The sequence below is a fragment of the Pseudopodoces humilis genome, chromosome 17 (genome assembly GCF_049639895.1).
Source record: "Pseudopodoces humilis isolate 2021_Gansu_Grassland_sample_001 chromosome 17, ASM4963989v1, whole genome shotgun sequence".
Lineage (NCBI taxonomy): Eukaryota > Metazoa > Chordata > Aves > Passeriformes > Paridae > Pseudopodoces > Pseudopodoces humilis.
Window position 1 is genome coordinate 7012278 of NC_142216.1, and position 16107 is coordinate 7028384.

The 16107-nt window shown below is 47.5% G+C and overlaps 1 protein-coding gene across 1 annotated transcript; it reads left to right on the forward strand.

Moving 5' to 3' along the window:
• The first annotated feature begins 6249 nt into the window (after nt 1-6249).
• On the forward strand, nt 6250-13275 carry LOC102109119 (leukotriene C4 synthase-like). The gene is made up of 7 exons (XM_088063608.1): nt 6250-6526; nt 8458-8706; nt 9683-9854; nt 10642-10741; nt 11755-11825; nt 12060-12141; nt 12543-13275. Exons 3-7 carry the CDS (start codon nt 9797-9799, stop codon nt 12667-12669), a joined length of 438 nt encoding a protein of 145 aa, XP_087919734.1. The 5' UTR covers nt 6250-6526; nt 8458-8706; nt 9683-9796; the 3' UTR covers nt 12670-13275.
• Nucleotides 13276-16107: the final 2832 nt, after the last annotated feature.

The window sequence follows — 16107 nt, forward strand, 5'->3', positions numbered from 1 at the left end:
TCCTGGTTGCTGGGAGCAAACCAGCCAGCAACGAAGGGCTTATAGGATTTGCTGCTGCTTGTGTTTGTGACAGACATCTCCTAGGGAAGGATTAGCTTCGGGGTCCGGAGGTGGTCCCATGCCTGCCTGGCCTCCGAAGCCCAGCAGGAACAAAGAGTGTGCTGAGGGTTTTGTCACAGCCTGAGTGCCCAGCTGCCAAGCTATGCTGTGCCCATGGCACAGATGTGGCAGCACGATGAAGGTGAGGACCACAGCAAACCCCTGCTTCCAGCCCACTGCATGGGGCTTTGTGCACTGGAAGTGACTTTGGTGTTCCTCCAGAATTTTCTGTGGGAATATGCTGCGTTTTCTTGCATTGCTGTGGCTGGCAAAACCAAAATAACTTTACAATGAGGTGTCCATTGGTTGCAGAGGAATTTACTTTCAATCACTTGTTGTCAGTCTGAACTCTTGCCCAAAATGTGTATAGAAACAGGAAAAAAAATGTGAACTGTGGACATGTACTGGGGGTTTCTTTTATAGGTGTGTCTATGTTTTTATTGTATCTAACTCATGAGGCCCTTGAAGTGTAGGGTGAACATGAGCCTATGGTGTCCTCATTATTTTTTTAGACAGCTGAAAAGCCTTTGGTTGGGAAGCCAAGGCTGTTCATATCATCAACAATCACCCTGAGAACCTTGCAGCCCTACCCTGCACCAGAGGGCTCTGCTTTGGAGCTGACAAAGCAGAGACAGGGCCCTGATGACTGTATTAACACCAAACATTTCTGCCCATTCCAACTCATTCCAAGGCAATAGCAGCGCCTATCCTCCAGGCTCACCTGCAGAGTTTGAGCCTTGCTGCCACTTGGTGTTTGATTATGGGGGAATGAAAGGAAATTATGCTTAGTGCTATTTCAGAAATCAAAGAACCCTTTTAAAAAGCAGGTGTAGGCAAGAGCATGTCAACCAAAGAAGATAAGTGGGAATCTGGGATTCACAGGATTTTCTTCCAGTTCAGACTAAGGAAAGTGAGCAGCACAGCCCTAAGCATGTGATGATCTTGCTGTTCTTTACTGTCCTGATCTTAGCTTCATGCCAGTCTTCAGTGCAGCTGACTGAAAGCTGGAGATTGTTAAAACCCCCTAAACATGGCCATTCTAATAGTGTTTCCAGGGAAAATAGTGAGTCAGAGATTATGAAGCAGCACTGTGGCTGTGTGCAAGTGCAACAATCAGTGCAGTATTCTCAGCAGAGTTAGGAGATGCAGAAACCTAAGGGAATATGGAGGTGGGGATTTATTTCAGAACTGGCTGGCTATTAAAGCAAGCAGAAGTTGGGGGGTTGAAAGTCTTCCTTTGCTACTTGGACAGGTAGGGAATGAAGGTGGTCTAGTCAGTCACAGAAAATGCTTGGCATGAGAGGGAAAGGAATGTTTAAGGTTTCAAAAGTGAAACATGACAACCTTTGGTTTCATTTTCAAGTCAAATAGTGCAGAATTAGATCTTATCACTCAAGACTTGAATTAATCATGGGGCAAGTATTTTAACTGAAAGAAATAGATCAAATCATAAAGGCAAGCTCAGTGGAAACTCAAAAGAATGAGGAGGAATGAAGAGAGAGATCTGATTAAGATTAATAAAAATATCTTCTGCGCCTTAGGGAATGTTGGTGTTCTCAAACACAAATTCATTCCATAGTCAAGAATATGGTGCTTTCATTTTCCATCAAGACACTGGGCTGGGTAAGAGCTTGAATTCTTTCAGAGTGGGCTAAGTCCCCCAAGATGAAGAGGCTGAACTGAGCTGCCCCCTCATTTGACTTCGTAGAAACTGTGGGTTATAACTATCGTATGCATATCAAATAAGCTCACTATTGTGATTTTACATTTCCAATTCTTTTCTTTCATTGCTTCTAAATGTCTTCCCCATTAGACTCTCCTTTTTACAAGTGCATATATGTGGAACTGGAATCAGTCACTGACTTACTTTGTAGAAGCACAACATTCTCTTCATTATTTTGGGTTATTTTAATCTAAGTCTTTGTCCTATGAGCGGGTACATTTTTAATCTGTCCATCAACTCAATGACAAGGGTCGTTCCTTTTCTTTCTGCAGGACAAATCCCACCCAAGGTAAAAGTGGGCTGAGCTGTGAGCTTTCTGCAGTCCTAGATAGACTTTTGTTAGGGGATGTTTTCTGATAACATTTTACAAGGCAGCAAAAAGAATCAAAGACCCTTCTCCCTTTATGAATATAGAGATGTAAATCTGAGGCAAACTCAAAAAACCCCAAATGAAATTTGACATTAGATCTACCTGTATGAATCTGGTTAAGAAACGCTATATTAAGGATGAACACGATCACTGGTATAAGAAATGATAAATTCTGAAAATGTTGATCATTTGAGGACTTTGGGAATGCTTTTAACTAATTTTTACAGGAGTAATCAAAGTGTTCAGCAGATAGTAGCTGACTGTGTTAATCTATTGTAAATATTGAACCTCTGGAAATTATAGGTGGAGATTTATCTGTTTGCTTTAGTAATAACTTAAACACTGGTCCCTGATAAGTGCTGTACCAACAGACTGGATTAGTTTTGGATCTCTGCAAGTGCTGAACAAAAGCACTAAATTGTGATGCAAAACAGCAAATCCCAGCACTCACTCAGGGCTTTCAAATAGCACAGCCCAGGCTCCTGTGTGCTATGCTGGGCTGTGCTTTACCTCCCCAGGGCCCTGGATAAAAGGCTGCTCTGATCCTGCAGGCTGGGAGGCAGGGAATGGATGCTGTCCTACAGACTGAAGCTGGCATAGCCAGGAGGCATCAAGCACCGACTTGGCACTGAGAATTCTCCTAATGGGAGTGGCCACCATCAGGACATGTCCAGTTAGGCAGCATCCCAGTCCTGGGCAGCATGGAGCAGCAGGTGGATGCTGGAAAATGGGTATTCTAAAGTGAGATACAACAGGCAGCAGGATGCACATGCCAGTACTGTCCATCTCACCTTACTGCCCTCACAGGCAGAAATCTAAACCACTATGACCACATGGTTTGAGGACAAACAAGATGGCTTCTGAGGGATTAGTATCACTAATAAAATCTTCCTTAAGCATTGAACACACCTCACTGTAAGAGGGCAATTGAATCATGTCAGGAAACTGGAAGCAGTGAAATACTTCTTGTGTAAAGGCTACAGGAAATTCTGGAATTGCAGTAGGTTCTTTCTGCCTTTTTCCCCAGCAGAGGTCCACTAGAACAGAGTGTGTTCCCCAGCAGAGGTGCCAGTAGAACAGCTCTACCAAGGAGCTCAATAACTTCCCTGTGTCACTCAATGAATCCTCTTCTCGTCAGAGCACTTAGAGACACCATCCACCTTGCTTCCAGGCTTTTGGAGGTAGAGTCACTAAAGTAGCATCATTTCAATTGCCATTTCAACCTCCCAATGGTTAAAAACAAGGGTGTGCAGGCAAGTCTGGTATTTAGCACTGTTTTGTTAAATTCTTTTACACAATTGTGTCATGCAACCATTTCACACCCTAAAAATAAATCCAGCTGGTTTTTAAGCAAATCCTTTGTCCCACTGTGGGATTGGTCACCAGTGTATGACTGCTCAGAGGTGGCTTCTCATGTTTGGCCAGAGTTCCCTGTTTTTGATACTTCTTAGAGGCCTCTGGGAGGAAAAAGATTTTCTAACCATGTCTGTCTGTCCTGGCTTCCCAGGGCACAGCCCCTCACTGCCTGCCACCATGGGCCAGCACCCCCACAGCTGGGGAGGCTGAAGTCACTCAGAAGATGCTTGAAGACCAGGGCCAGGATGGTGCCTGGTCCCAGTGGCACCTCTGGGACTGCTCTTAGTCCAGCTTTGCAACCCAAAAGCTGGGACAGAAAGTGAAAGGCTCAGATGAGGTCTCCACTTTTGGTACCTTAAATGGTGTCCCCCAAATTGAGATGCTGGGGTAGGAGTTACCTGCCCTTCCTGGGGGACAGCAGAGCTGGGTCAGCATTCAGAGTGTCTGGGCTCCATATGGGGCTGGAGGAGTCAAGTTCCTGTGGCAGCTCTCCCCAGGGACTGTTCCCAGCCCCACTCTCCCTGCAGTTGCCACCACTGTTGAGTACACACAGGTCAGCTTGACCTTTGCCAGTCTCTGACACACAAAAGCCACAAAAAATTATGTCCAGTAACCAAAAACCCGTCTGCTCCCACACTCACATCTTGCTCCCATGATCTGTATCTAACTGTATCTGTATCTGTAGTTGCTTCTGTCTCCCTGCTTATGCCAGCAAGAGATGTGGAGGCTGGCTCTGTTTAATTTCTCCTTTGGAGACAGGAGAAGAAACAGAGCCTGTTTGTGTTCCTCTGTGCTCAGTGCTATGTGACCCAGGCAGCCTCTTCACTCTGCTTCCAGCGCACTCGCAGGCTCCCAGCTGCAGCATGGTGCCTGTGCCCCTCACACAACCCCATGTGGGACAGAACTTTGGTGTGAAAAGTCATCATAAGGCAGGGGGACCAGTGCCCTCCTGATTGCCCCATCCCTGAAGATATGACTTTGCACAGCAACACCTCCCCAGTTCAGGTGAATTCCCCTGACTCTTTCCCTGTTTCTGACAAGCCAAGGGTCTCTTTGCAGGAAACCTATGAGGAATTCCAGTCTTCCCCCTGGAAAAAGTCTCCTTAGAGCTGTCATTACTCTGCCCCTCTCCAATGCCTTGTCTAGCTTTATCTCATCACCAGGTAGGGCCAGCCAGGATCTGGGTGTGCTGGTCCAAACAAGATAGAAATGCTGAACAGCTCTGTTTCTTCACCTGTGTAATTTAGGAAAAGGGAACTGCACTTCATGACCACTCTTCAGCCTTTGATGTATTCCAATATACCCTGTACACTTGCAGTTTTTTTCCCACATCATTATAGGATAATACTGAGTGTATGTTAATAAGAACTTACAAAGATGTTTGAAAGGCTTGTTTGTTCCTCTGCAAAGGGAAATCCTCCCCCTCCCTGACATGTGCACTTTTCACTCCAAAGATTTATTCTTCAAGCGAGCCACATTTGGCATTGTTCCTTTTTGTTTATTAGCTATTCCTGACTCTCTGTTGAACAGGAGGTAGGAAAATTGCCAAAACACATGGAAAAGGCTTTCCTTGTATGACAATAACACAAGACAAGGCAGGGCAAGAGAGACATTTAATTAATACTTTTAACAGATGTTGATCATAAATGAAAGGGTATAATTCATTTGCATGTACCAGTGCCTTCGGATGATGAATTAAGTGAAGAGTTTTGGCATTGCTTTTATACTGATGTGCCCTCCAGTCAGATTTAATGTGCATATGGATAAAGCTCACCAAACTCCATTAAAAGAAAGCTTAAAATTTTTTTCTCCAAACTATCCCTAAATAAATGAGTATATATATTAATTTATGTGGTTTTCCAAAGACTCAGCTTTCCATCTAGCTTTCTAGAAAATTACTTTTTTATGTTTTCCCTGTTTGATGTCTAAAGTGAAGCCTTTCTCCTTTACTGAGATGAGAAGTGTTGTCAATAGGTGCTTGGCTGTGGTCCTGCTCCATGCAGAAGCATTCAAGCAGCCCAGAGATTGGTTTGGCCCCTAGAAATTTTGCTATGACTAAATATTTGTGAGTATTTCTGTGACCTCTTTGATGTGCCATAGACATATAAATGCCAGGAATATGGTTGAAACTGGTCTGGATGAACAGGCTAAGGCACATCTCCAATATACACTGAGTTTGTACTCCAAGAGATAAGTTGTATAATGCCAACCTGGATGCTGCTGAGAAAACCAACCACCTGCTCTTTTACTTTGTGAAAGGAGGACCCTCTGGATAGATGCTCATTTTAGGAAGATATAATAATTCTTGTCATGCAAAGTTTTTATGTTTTTTCAAAATGCAGAACCCAGGACACATTTCAATGCACTCAGGAGATCTGATCCAGCTTATTTCTTGCTCTGAGTCCTGTTTGGAATCACAGAACAGAAATTGTCTGCAGCTGTCTCCACTTCCTGGGAACACGTGGCCAGTTTTGCCCCTCTAATGGGTAAATTAATGAATTCTTTTTTCTCTCACCATATTTTTAGCATGTCCTTCCTTTTACAGAAGGAAAATCCAAGAATTCCGGGAAAATCTCAACACATGTAGATCTGAGTTTAAGAGAAGCCTCCATGGGAATGGGAGGTCAGGAGGGCGCATTGCCAACCCCCCCACCCTGCCCTGAGGAGCTGTGCTTGAACAGACTGAGTTGCTCAGAGCTGAGCTCTCTTCTCTTTCTCTTGAACTAGAAGAATTCTTTCTTCTCCGTGAGAAAAAATTCTTTTGAATGAACCCTCCCCTCTTTTTTAATTTGTGGTTGTTACAAAGACAGTAACTGTTCTCACAAGCAGTTCCACAGTCACAAGTTTGGATGTATATAGTGGCTGCAAAAGGATTCAGAGGGAAAGGAAGCACAAGTACGACCTGCACTAGAAAATATCTCCATATTTGTGCAGTAGGATTGGAAGAACGAGGAACCTCCATGCTTCACAGCTGAAGGGTGAGTTGTTCATCTGTGGAATGTTCTCTCTTCCACTGACAGAAAGCTCTTGAGCTGTTGTATGCTCCTGAAATACATTTCCAGGGGATGTTACTGCATGTAACGGTGCTGGAGCCAGCACTGCTGGCTTCTCCTTGCCCTGCTGCTCTAGGCAAGTAATAGGTGCAGTATACTCTATGGATGCTTGAAACTCCTCCAAGGCATTGTGTTGATCATTTTTCTTCCCAAGATTATTTTTAATCCCTACTGGTGTTGCAGTCCAGCTCAGAGTGTATCTCTACATTGAAAATTAGGATGCAGAAAGGATTATTGGCTGCAGGAAGAGGTGGCAAAAGCAGCCATGGGCATAGAGAAATGCCTGCAGTGATGACACAGTGGGAGGTGTGAGGACTTTGGCCTGTACCCTCTGACGTGGGGCCACATTCACATGGCATAACCTGGAGTGCAGAGCCAGGGAGTGGGAGAGGGGTGAGCGTTTCAGTAGCTCCTGCTCAACAAATTCACCCTGAACTGCACCTGGGACTGCAAGACTTGTCTGTGTCAGCCTCGGAGGGTGAGGATTTGCAATATGCTGCCATCCACGGGTGCAGAGGCTGCCCACCCGTGGCAGTCTCACCCAAGGGCACTTGGTGCTGGGACTGGGGTACTTGTGCCTGTTCCTTGTAAGCATTGAGGGAGAATGAAAAATAAAGTGAGTTCTGATGGTGAGAAACAGGGACAAGAAAAACGTTGTGCTCTCCAGGAGTTTAAAAACAGCTTGAAAAATTATGCTTATGGAGGAGGGAGGAGGAGGGGGGAGACATGTGTTCTTGTTTATTCATTCATATTTCTATTGGTCTTTATTATATTTAGACCATGCTAGATGATGACACTAGAAATGTTTTGTATTTAGTGATGATCTAGAGAGCAGGAATGCTCCATGGCAGCCTGTGCAGCTCCTCCTGGCCCAGATTCCATTGCACATATTTGACACTGTTGATGCAGCTCACAGTGCACTGTCATCTGATGGAGGTGTAAGCTCAAAATTTTTCTGCTCAGTTGTTTTCTTTATTTTCTTTCACTAGCAGGCTGTTATCAGACAGGAGCAGAGGGAAATCAAACATCATTAAGCTCTGTAAGACCTCTGCCCTTCTTGAGCTGACACAGGGGAGCTCTTAATTACTTTGACAACTAAATAGAAGAAAACAAAACATAGTGTTCCTCATTTTTCTAAACAGTCACTGACATGAAAAAAGATTCAATTCTGAAATGAAAGAATTAATCTTAGGGCTGGTGTTTGAAAAACAATAGGGTGTGCATTTGATATTTGGAAAAATACTAAGCTGGGACATTGTTACAGCCATTTCAGGTGCCTCTGTAGCTTATAGAGAGGCAGAAAACCAGAAGCAGCATATTGCTTCTTTGAAAGCCTATCAAAGACATCAGGCATACAATGTAATTTCTGTAAATTTATTTAATACTATTAATCATTAATCACTAATAATTTCTGTAACAGTGGTGTTCAACAATTACTTTGTCTTTCCTTTTTCCCTGATTTGATGGAAGAATTCTTTGAATGAAGAGAGAGGAAGGAAACAAAGCTGGTGGTCCCAGCAGCTTCTGGCTGTGCCAGCTGTTGTGCTGTTAGACGGGAACTAGATAAATGGGTCTCTTCTGACACGTGAAAATGTAATTTTCTTTTTGCTATGTCCTGATGAATTCTGCAGGTTTTTCCCCTGTTGGGGGTTAGGTGTCTATTTTTTGTTGTTCTGGCTTGCCCGTGGAATTTTTACCCATTAGTTGCGGGGACAACCTAACTGTGGGTACTTAGTGGGTGCTCGACAAAGGACAAAGAGTGGCCGGGCCCAGAGCGGGAAGGGGGCAGGAAAGGAGGGTGGGGACAGTTTGGCAGTCTTTCTTCGGCTTCGGGGAAAGACATTCTTTTTTTTGAGGTGCGGAGCTGCTGCGGTAGAGAGAAGGGAATTTCGCCATCACCCAGACGGAGCTGCTGCTTCTCCTTCTTCCCTCTTTGTTGGTGGCCTCACACCCCCCGTCCTGCCGGGACGTGTGGCAGTGCCAGCCACCGCCGCGGAGCTGCTGATACACCTCATCCACCAGCCCAGGATCTCTGCTCATCCCTGCTGTTCCAGCTGAGTGTTCCTCAGAGCCCTGCAGGAGCACGGGCACTGACCGCCCGAGGGGTTTGTGAAACAAAGCCTCTCCTCCATCCCGTCTCAGCCGAGAAGGCTGTCACTGGGTCCCTGGTTCTGTTTTCTTGTTAATGCTGTAGTTATTGTTGTTTGTTTGCCTGGTTATACTAGTAAAGAACTGTTATTCCTATCCCCAGATCTCTGCCTGAAAGCCCCTTGATTTCCAGATTATAATAATTCAGAGGGAGAGGGTCTACATTATTTCATCCCAACAGAGGGCTCCTGCCCTCCCTAGCAGAGGGCTGTCTTCTAGAACCAAGACATCCCCACAAAGAGCACACTCCGGTGTTTTTGGTGTGAATTCATTGGGCTGAGGATTGATCAGAAGCCTTAGATGCACATCTCCCAGCCTTTCAGGGACGCAGGCTGGCTCTGAAACCCCCTTGGTGTCTGACAGTCATTCTGCAGGACCCATTCCCAGATAGAATATCAGTGTGCAGGACAGATCTAGAGACCTTTTGTACTTTACCACTTCCTCTTCTCTCTTACCCTCTCAGAGTTTTTCATGCAGGGTCTCAGTGTTGTGGCCATAAGTCATTCTCTGTGCCCAGCACATGCTAACCAGAGTCTGTGTAGGATTATGTACACAGGGATATGTACCTTGGAATGCTGCCTGTGCTCTGGTGTGACACAACAGCCCAAGCAGAGCTTTGGTTTCTCCCGCAACATCAGCAAAGGGGATGTGCCCTGGCCTAAAGCAGATGCCCTGGGGGGAGCGGATTAGTGGGCTATTGAGATTGTCCATCCATTCAGCTCCCAGTTCCCTTATCTCTCACGTTTGTGTCTCTACTGGCTTTTCCACTTCCTTATAACTGTTCCTGGAAAAGGGTGGGTGGGAACGGAAATACTCCATTAAATCTGTCTCCACTGATTTCCATTTCCACAGTGCATATGATAACGGGCACTGCCAGGCTCCTCCTGGGTGTCAATACCACAAACTAAATCTTTGCTTTGTTTGTTCAATTAGAAGAACCCAGGCTGTCAGGCTACCATCGTAAACTGCCACATCAGCAAGGACTGAACTTGGCCAGAGGAACTTCTGATCAAGAAATAAGCTTTTCTAGGGTCTTGAAAAGTCAGTATGTTGGATCAGATTCATTGGCTGGCTGCTGTGACAGTCCTGGGAGTCCTGGAGCAAGGTAGGGGCCATTAGATTCATGTGTTCAAATAGTGGCTGGATCAATCTACTGTAACTCCACTGATTTTCTTTTGCTTTCATACTTAATGTCTCCTGTTGCACTGGCACTTCACTGCTTTTCAGACAGTGAACTGATATCTTGTCTGGGTTCTGGAGAGCATTCAACCAAATGAGTGAATGGAAAGCCCTTTTTCTGAATTGACCTACCCCCTTTTTGGTAGATCTTTCCCCTCTACATGTAGGATTTCCCTCTTTGGGTTTACAGCAGTTCCTGGAGTGCATGTAAATGTGAGCATACAAAGAGCTCTGCAGTGTGAAAGGGTGGAAGGATGGGCTGTGGTCGGTCACATGGAACATCTCCAAGTCATAGGTCCACATTGCACGACAATTTAATTCAGTGTCTGGTTGGCTTATCTGTGGCATCAGTTCCATCCCTACACAGATATCAGAATTTAGAAGAGGAGAAAAATAAAAGACTAAAAAAACCTTGAAATTGTCGGTAGTAAAGTGCATCTGAATTGTGTAACAATTTTACCGTCTGCCAATTATGCAAGAAAGCAGATAACACTGGTAATACATGACTGTATATTCCTTGCTGTGCTACATTTGGGTCATTCCTTTTCCTTATCTAAAAGGTACCTGGGATTTTATTCTAGCTTTCTCTGCTCAGTGGGGTGTGGGGTTAGGAGAAGACTGCAGATCTTTTTTCCCAGCCTCTGGCCAGCTCCTGACTCCACTGTGCATAGCCATAGGACTGACCAATTATACTTTTCTCTCTTCTGCTGCAGCCTACTTCTTCTTCCAGGTGATCTATGCTAGGAGGTTGTTTGGCGTTTCACCTCCAAAGATCTCAGGCCCTCCTGAATTTGAAAGGATCTTTCGAGCACAGTAAGAAAATCCTCTTACCTGATTGTCAGATCTCATGTAACCTCACTGTTTTTCCCCTGCTTTGCTATTCCTTTCCTGGAACTGTAATTAAGCAATTACCTCCCTCGAGGATGATTAATGGGTTGAAGAGTCAACATCAGAATTGGGTTGGGTCTTGAGTCATAAACCAGACACTGCTGATAAAAGCACACATGGATCTCTGATGTACGGTGAAGAGCTCCTAAAGACATAACCCTTGGTGCCTGAGACTTAGACTGTTTTTATCCAAGTGGTGTCCAAACCTCAGGCAGCTTCAGCTCTGCTCTGAATCTCACTCATGGGCAAGGACAAGTTCCCAGAGAGATCTCAGCTGGAGCTGGGACGAGGATAATCCAGCATCTCTGCTGTGACTTCTGTGCTAGGGCTGCAGTGGGGAGGGAGGAGCTTCCAGTGTTGTTGTAGCTGACCACTGGGAAAAAAAGCAAATGAGTAGCTGGAGCTGGATCCCCTCAGCCATCCCCTTCTCTGCTCCTTCACTAGCCTAGACTCATCTAGCATCTAGCATCTTTTGGTGCTACTGCGCCTTTGGGAGGACAGCGCATGGCATACAAACAATCCCAACAGTTATGTGCTCCCTCCAACTCCTGCACAAAGCCCAGGCTGCTCTGGCCTCATCTACTTGAGGGACAGACCTTCCCTACAGCTCAGGGATTTGGGGCATCGACAGCAGGGTTTGAGCTGCAGCACTTGGGAAGGAGCAGTGGGAGTGTTCATGGAGCCTTTCTGTGCACAGTCTGACCTGTGAATCTTTTACTTAATTTCTTGTACCCTGGAGACCCTGTTCTTTCCACTGTTTAATTTCTGTGAATAAAGCTGGGACAGGAAGTGCAGGAAAAGGAACAAGCCTGGAGACTTTTTATGACAACATGAGTTCTAAAAAGCAAAATCCTTCAGTGTCTGAAACTGCTAGGGGAAGCAAAAGAGGAGGAGCTTCCTTCCTTTCCCTAGTTTATGACCTTTCTCTTTCCTGCCAGGGTGAACTCCTCTGAGTATTTTCCCATCTTCCTGGCACTTGTGTGGCAGGCTGGACTCTTCTTCCATCAAGGTGAGAATATCCCTCTACCTGGTTTGTCACTGGATCTGTTCCCCTGCATGCTGCCTCAGTCCTCAGCTGCTACTCAACTTCTGAACAACAAATTAAGCAGTAATTCTGTCTCTGATGGGAGGGTAGAGCCAAAGGACACAGAGTCTCTATTCCTTCACTTTGGGCTACCTCCTTGGTTCCAAGTAGCTCTGAAAAGCCTTTGGAGATGGTAACTGCGATCTCTCCTAAACAAAGGTCTGGCTGCAGCCTTGGGTCTGCTCTATCTCTACGCCCGCTACTGCTACTTTAAGGGATACAAGGCATCATCCTCAGAAAGGTAAACAATCACACACACTCTTACACACTCTTACACACACAGTTACACACTCACACACACCAGCACTCAGGGGAATACATGGTAACCCCTGGGGGGGTGTATTTTGGATTATAATCTGCTTTGGGAAAGCTCAAGACTCTCGGGTGCTCTGGGGCTCCTGCATAACTCAGCCTGGTCTCCGAAGCATAATGTGAGCGTGGATACAGGGCTGGGGCAGCAACACAGGTACTGGGCAAGGCTGGAGTTGCCCCAAGCCCTTTTGGTTGTGTTTGCTTCCTTGAGGAGGAAGCTGGGATCCCACACAGGGGGCAGGGGACAGCCTTTCCACCCACTTCTGCCGGGAGGAAGGGGCTGTTCCCAGGCGGGAAGCTCAGTGTCAGCAGCTGCCTCTCTCCCACCAGACTCGCCCCGATATACTTCAGTGCTGGAGTCCTCTGGATTCTCATTGCAGTGTCAGCCCTGGGCATCCTGCATTTCTTCCTCTCTCACTATGTGGGGCTGAATGTCCTCCAGCGTCTGAGAGCATGACCCGTCCTCTGTGTTTCATCACTGTCTTCATCTCCAAGCTCCCTCCTCCCTGCCTTAACAGACTGGCTGCAACTCAACAGCCCTCGATGAGAAATCCACCCTCACCTGAGCTTTTAACACCTCCTTCCTCACTGTCCAGCACTGCTGAGCTGTTTAGGAGATATTTTTCACCCATGACACTTTGTGTGCCAAGTGCTCCACATCTGGCGGCTCCAGTGTGTCTGATGGGGAAACAACAATCCCAAACAAGGACAAATAAAAGAAAACTCTTCTCAGTCTGAGTTTCCCAGTGAGTTGCCAAAGGGAAGTGCCATGTGTTCCCCATTCTCAGCCCAGGCACAGAACACAGATTCATGACAGTTTTCCAAGGCCCACACCTAAGAAAGACATTTGTTTGGAACCAGATGTGGGCTGAGACATAACAAAAGAGGTGAGATATAAACTGGAGCAGCCACCAACATGTTGTGCAAAAGTCTGTTGGTGCCCTCATGCTGGTTATCAGCCACTCCTGTAAATCAGACTGTGCGAATCCATCACCACTTCACATGTGCCACTTTGAACTTGGTCCAGTGACAACAGGCACAAATAAAAGGTCACTGAAGTTGCTGTCCTGGGTGTCTCTTTGTGAGAGTGTGCAGCTAGCAGAGAACAGAAACATGAGTGTGTGAGTGCAAGGTGCCTTTGTTTCCCTGAGATACAGTCCAAATGAAGCCCGCAACCCTGTGTGCCATGGGAGGAGAGCTCTGAGGAGGGAGAAGCTGATTTTTGGAGATGTTGAACTCATGGATTGGGTGCTGAACCACACAGCACTGAAAAGTGGTTTACCCAGTGCTCAGGTCCCTCCTGCATCAGCAGGGGCTGGATTTTCATGAGTTCAGTATTCACAATACTGATGCTTTTGGCCACTGGTGCCTTCACGTTGGTGCCACAGCTCAGGAAATGCCAGCAGTGCTCTGTGTGTCACTATGGGGGGAATTCACACCAAACCCAGAGAGTGAAAATAATTGCATGAGCATGATGCCAGTCCAACCACATAACCAGGCCCCCTGCTCTCCCCTCCTTTTCCCAGCAGTAGGCATATCTGGACTGTAAGAACAAAAGGCAGGGGTTTTTTGGAGGAAATTATTAATTTTTACTATTGTTTCTTTTCCTTCCATGGATTTTAAATTTGCTTCTCCAGCAAAGCCCCCAGTCCACTTCCCTTTCAGGCTCTCTTGCCTTGGAGTCATGCTGCTGCATTGAAACTGACAAATGCTGCAGGGTAAGGCTTAAAGCCAAACAAAAATAGCTGCACAACACTTGTCTATGCAAAGTTTTCAGTGCAGCAGGGCCCCATCCTTGTGGGAATCCTCAGGTGTCACAGCAAGATAGATAATAACTTTTTCTCCTGGCATCTTTGGTGACACATTTCAGAAAAGTCTGAGCATACTTTAACCCTGGCTGTGCTTTAGCAAGGTCAGGGAGGAACAGATTTCACAGTGAGATTTCAGTTAGTCTTTGCATTAACAGGTCCTACCATGTCCTGAAGTTGTTCCCCAGTCCTTACTTTTCACTAGTTTAACCATTCACCTCTCAGAGTTAATGCGTAGGGACCAGCCCCAGCTGCTGGTGCAGGTCCTGACTCTGCTTCAAAACTGCTTTCAGGGGTTAGTCCAAGTGGATACTCACTGGTTCTGCAGACACAATCTTTGTCTTTTATCCTACAAGCAGATTTCTAAACCCACTGTATTAACCTGGAGCCACTGCCCATCTCAGCCCCACTTGTGTCCGCTCTGTGTGTGACAGGGCCGCAGGATGACTCAGAGAAGGGAAATTAATGATTCAGCAGTGAGATTGTAGCCGGCTTCTCCCCTTGGATGCACAGAAGACCATTAAAAATCCTGGCACAGCACAATCAGGCTCTGGCCTTGGTGGCTGCCACAGAAAATCTGACGGGCACTTCATATATACATATATATATATATATATATATATATATATATATAATCAGCCCTTCAAACACTGTCAGAGGAGCAATTTCAGATGCCTCGAGCAGAAGGGAAGTTGCTCCCCTCCACCAGGGCTGCTGTCATTGCTCTGCTGCTTCATCAGTCAAAGAAAACCACTTCATGCTGATCGATGGTTCAAACAGACGATGATTTTGGGAGTAATCAACTCATGAAGCTGCTGCCCAGCACCCTGTGCTGGGGCTGTATGGCACCGGTTTGCCCTCCTGAGCCTGCTGCAGAAGTGCTGGGGGGCCGCTGGGCTGGCACAGGGTGTGCTGGGGGGCTGCACCTGCCACCGCGGGTCACCGTCCCGCAGGTGTGAAAGCCACGCCGTGAGCAGCAGAGTAAAGGTGATCCAGCCGCCAGCAGCACTGCTGCGCTCCTGTGGGCTCTGGTCCAGCGCTCAGAGGGAGGGTCCCACCGCTGCCCCTGCCATGGGGGCCGGGCCCACGCCGTGAGCCCCGCTCCCCTCGGGATCCGTGTCCCCGCTCCTCCCGGGATTTGCGCCCGCTCCGGCCGCCCCGGCCCCCGCCGCTTCCCCCGGGTGTCGGGAGAGGGCGCCGGTGCCCCGCGGCTGAGCGGGGGCGGGGCTGGGGGCGGCGGGGCCCGGGGGGTCCGAGGGCAGCGACCACCGACGGCTCCGGGCCCGCCGCCTGTGCTCCAGCACCGCTGGCTGCGCCCCGAGAGGTGCCCGGGGCAGCGCTCACCAGGCAGCCGGCACAGCCACGGCCTCTGGCACTCATCCACCAACCCGCCTGCTTCGAGTTTGATCCGAGCTGGGCCAGGCTCTGGCTTTAAGGCATTGGGGAGAGGAGTCCTGGAGCCTCGCAGGAATCTCCTGGGGACGCTTACGACAGACAAAGCAAAGTCCGCTCTGCGGACTCCAGAGCTCCTTTCTGCTTCCTCCCCTTAGGGCTGCCAGTTCATTGCCTACAGCGGGGGGAAAAAAAAACGTTTGGCGTGCGGTATTTGAATGCAAATTCACTCTGATAGTGCCACAGGCTCCCTGGATCAGCAGCCAGCCGGATGGGAGGCCGGCAGAGAGCAAAGGAAACCCGCAGAACCAGCGAGAACTTTTTTATCACAAGAGGTACAGAGGCTGAACTTGTAAACAAGCCTCTGTCCCCGGCGGGGCGGGTTCCACGCGAGTGACGGTGGAAGTGCAGAGCTCTGGCCCCGGACAGAGCAGCTGTCACCCGCCGCAGGCACCGCCGGCACGGTGTTCCCATCGCCTGTTCCCAGGATCCCGGCCAGGTTCCTGCAAGGCTTTTGGATCACGGTGCAGAAGTTTGTAACTTATTATCTTGAAAGCTTCAAGGGCACCCGCGTCTACTTCCCTATCCTTGACGTGCTGGCCCGTGCCGGACACGGGCACGGATAGGTCTGGCGCGGGCAGCGGCGGCTTTACAAGTGGCCACCAGACTGAAATATTGTGCCCTGGCATGAGGAA

Coding starts and splice junctions, on each gene's coding strand:
- LOC102109119 (XM_088063608.1), top strand. CDS start 9,797: ATGTTGGATCAGATTCATTGGCTGGCTGCTGTGACAGTCCTGGGAGTC. Junction 11,826..12,059: donor TGGACTCTTCTTCCATCAAG/GTGAGAATATCC, acceptor TCCTAAACAAAG/GTCTGGCTGCAGCCTTGGGT. Junction 12,142..12,542: donor AAGGCATCATCCTCAGAAAG/GTAAACAATCAC, acceptor CTCTCCCACCAG/ACTCGCCCCGATATACTTCA.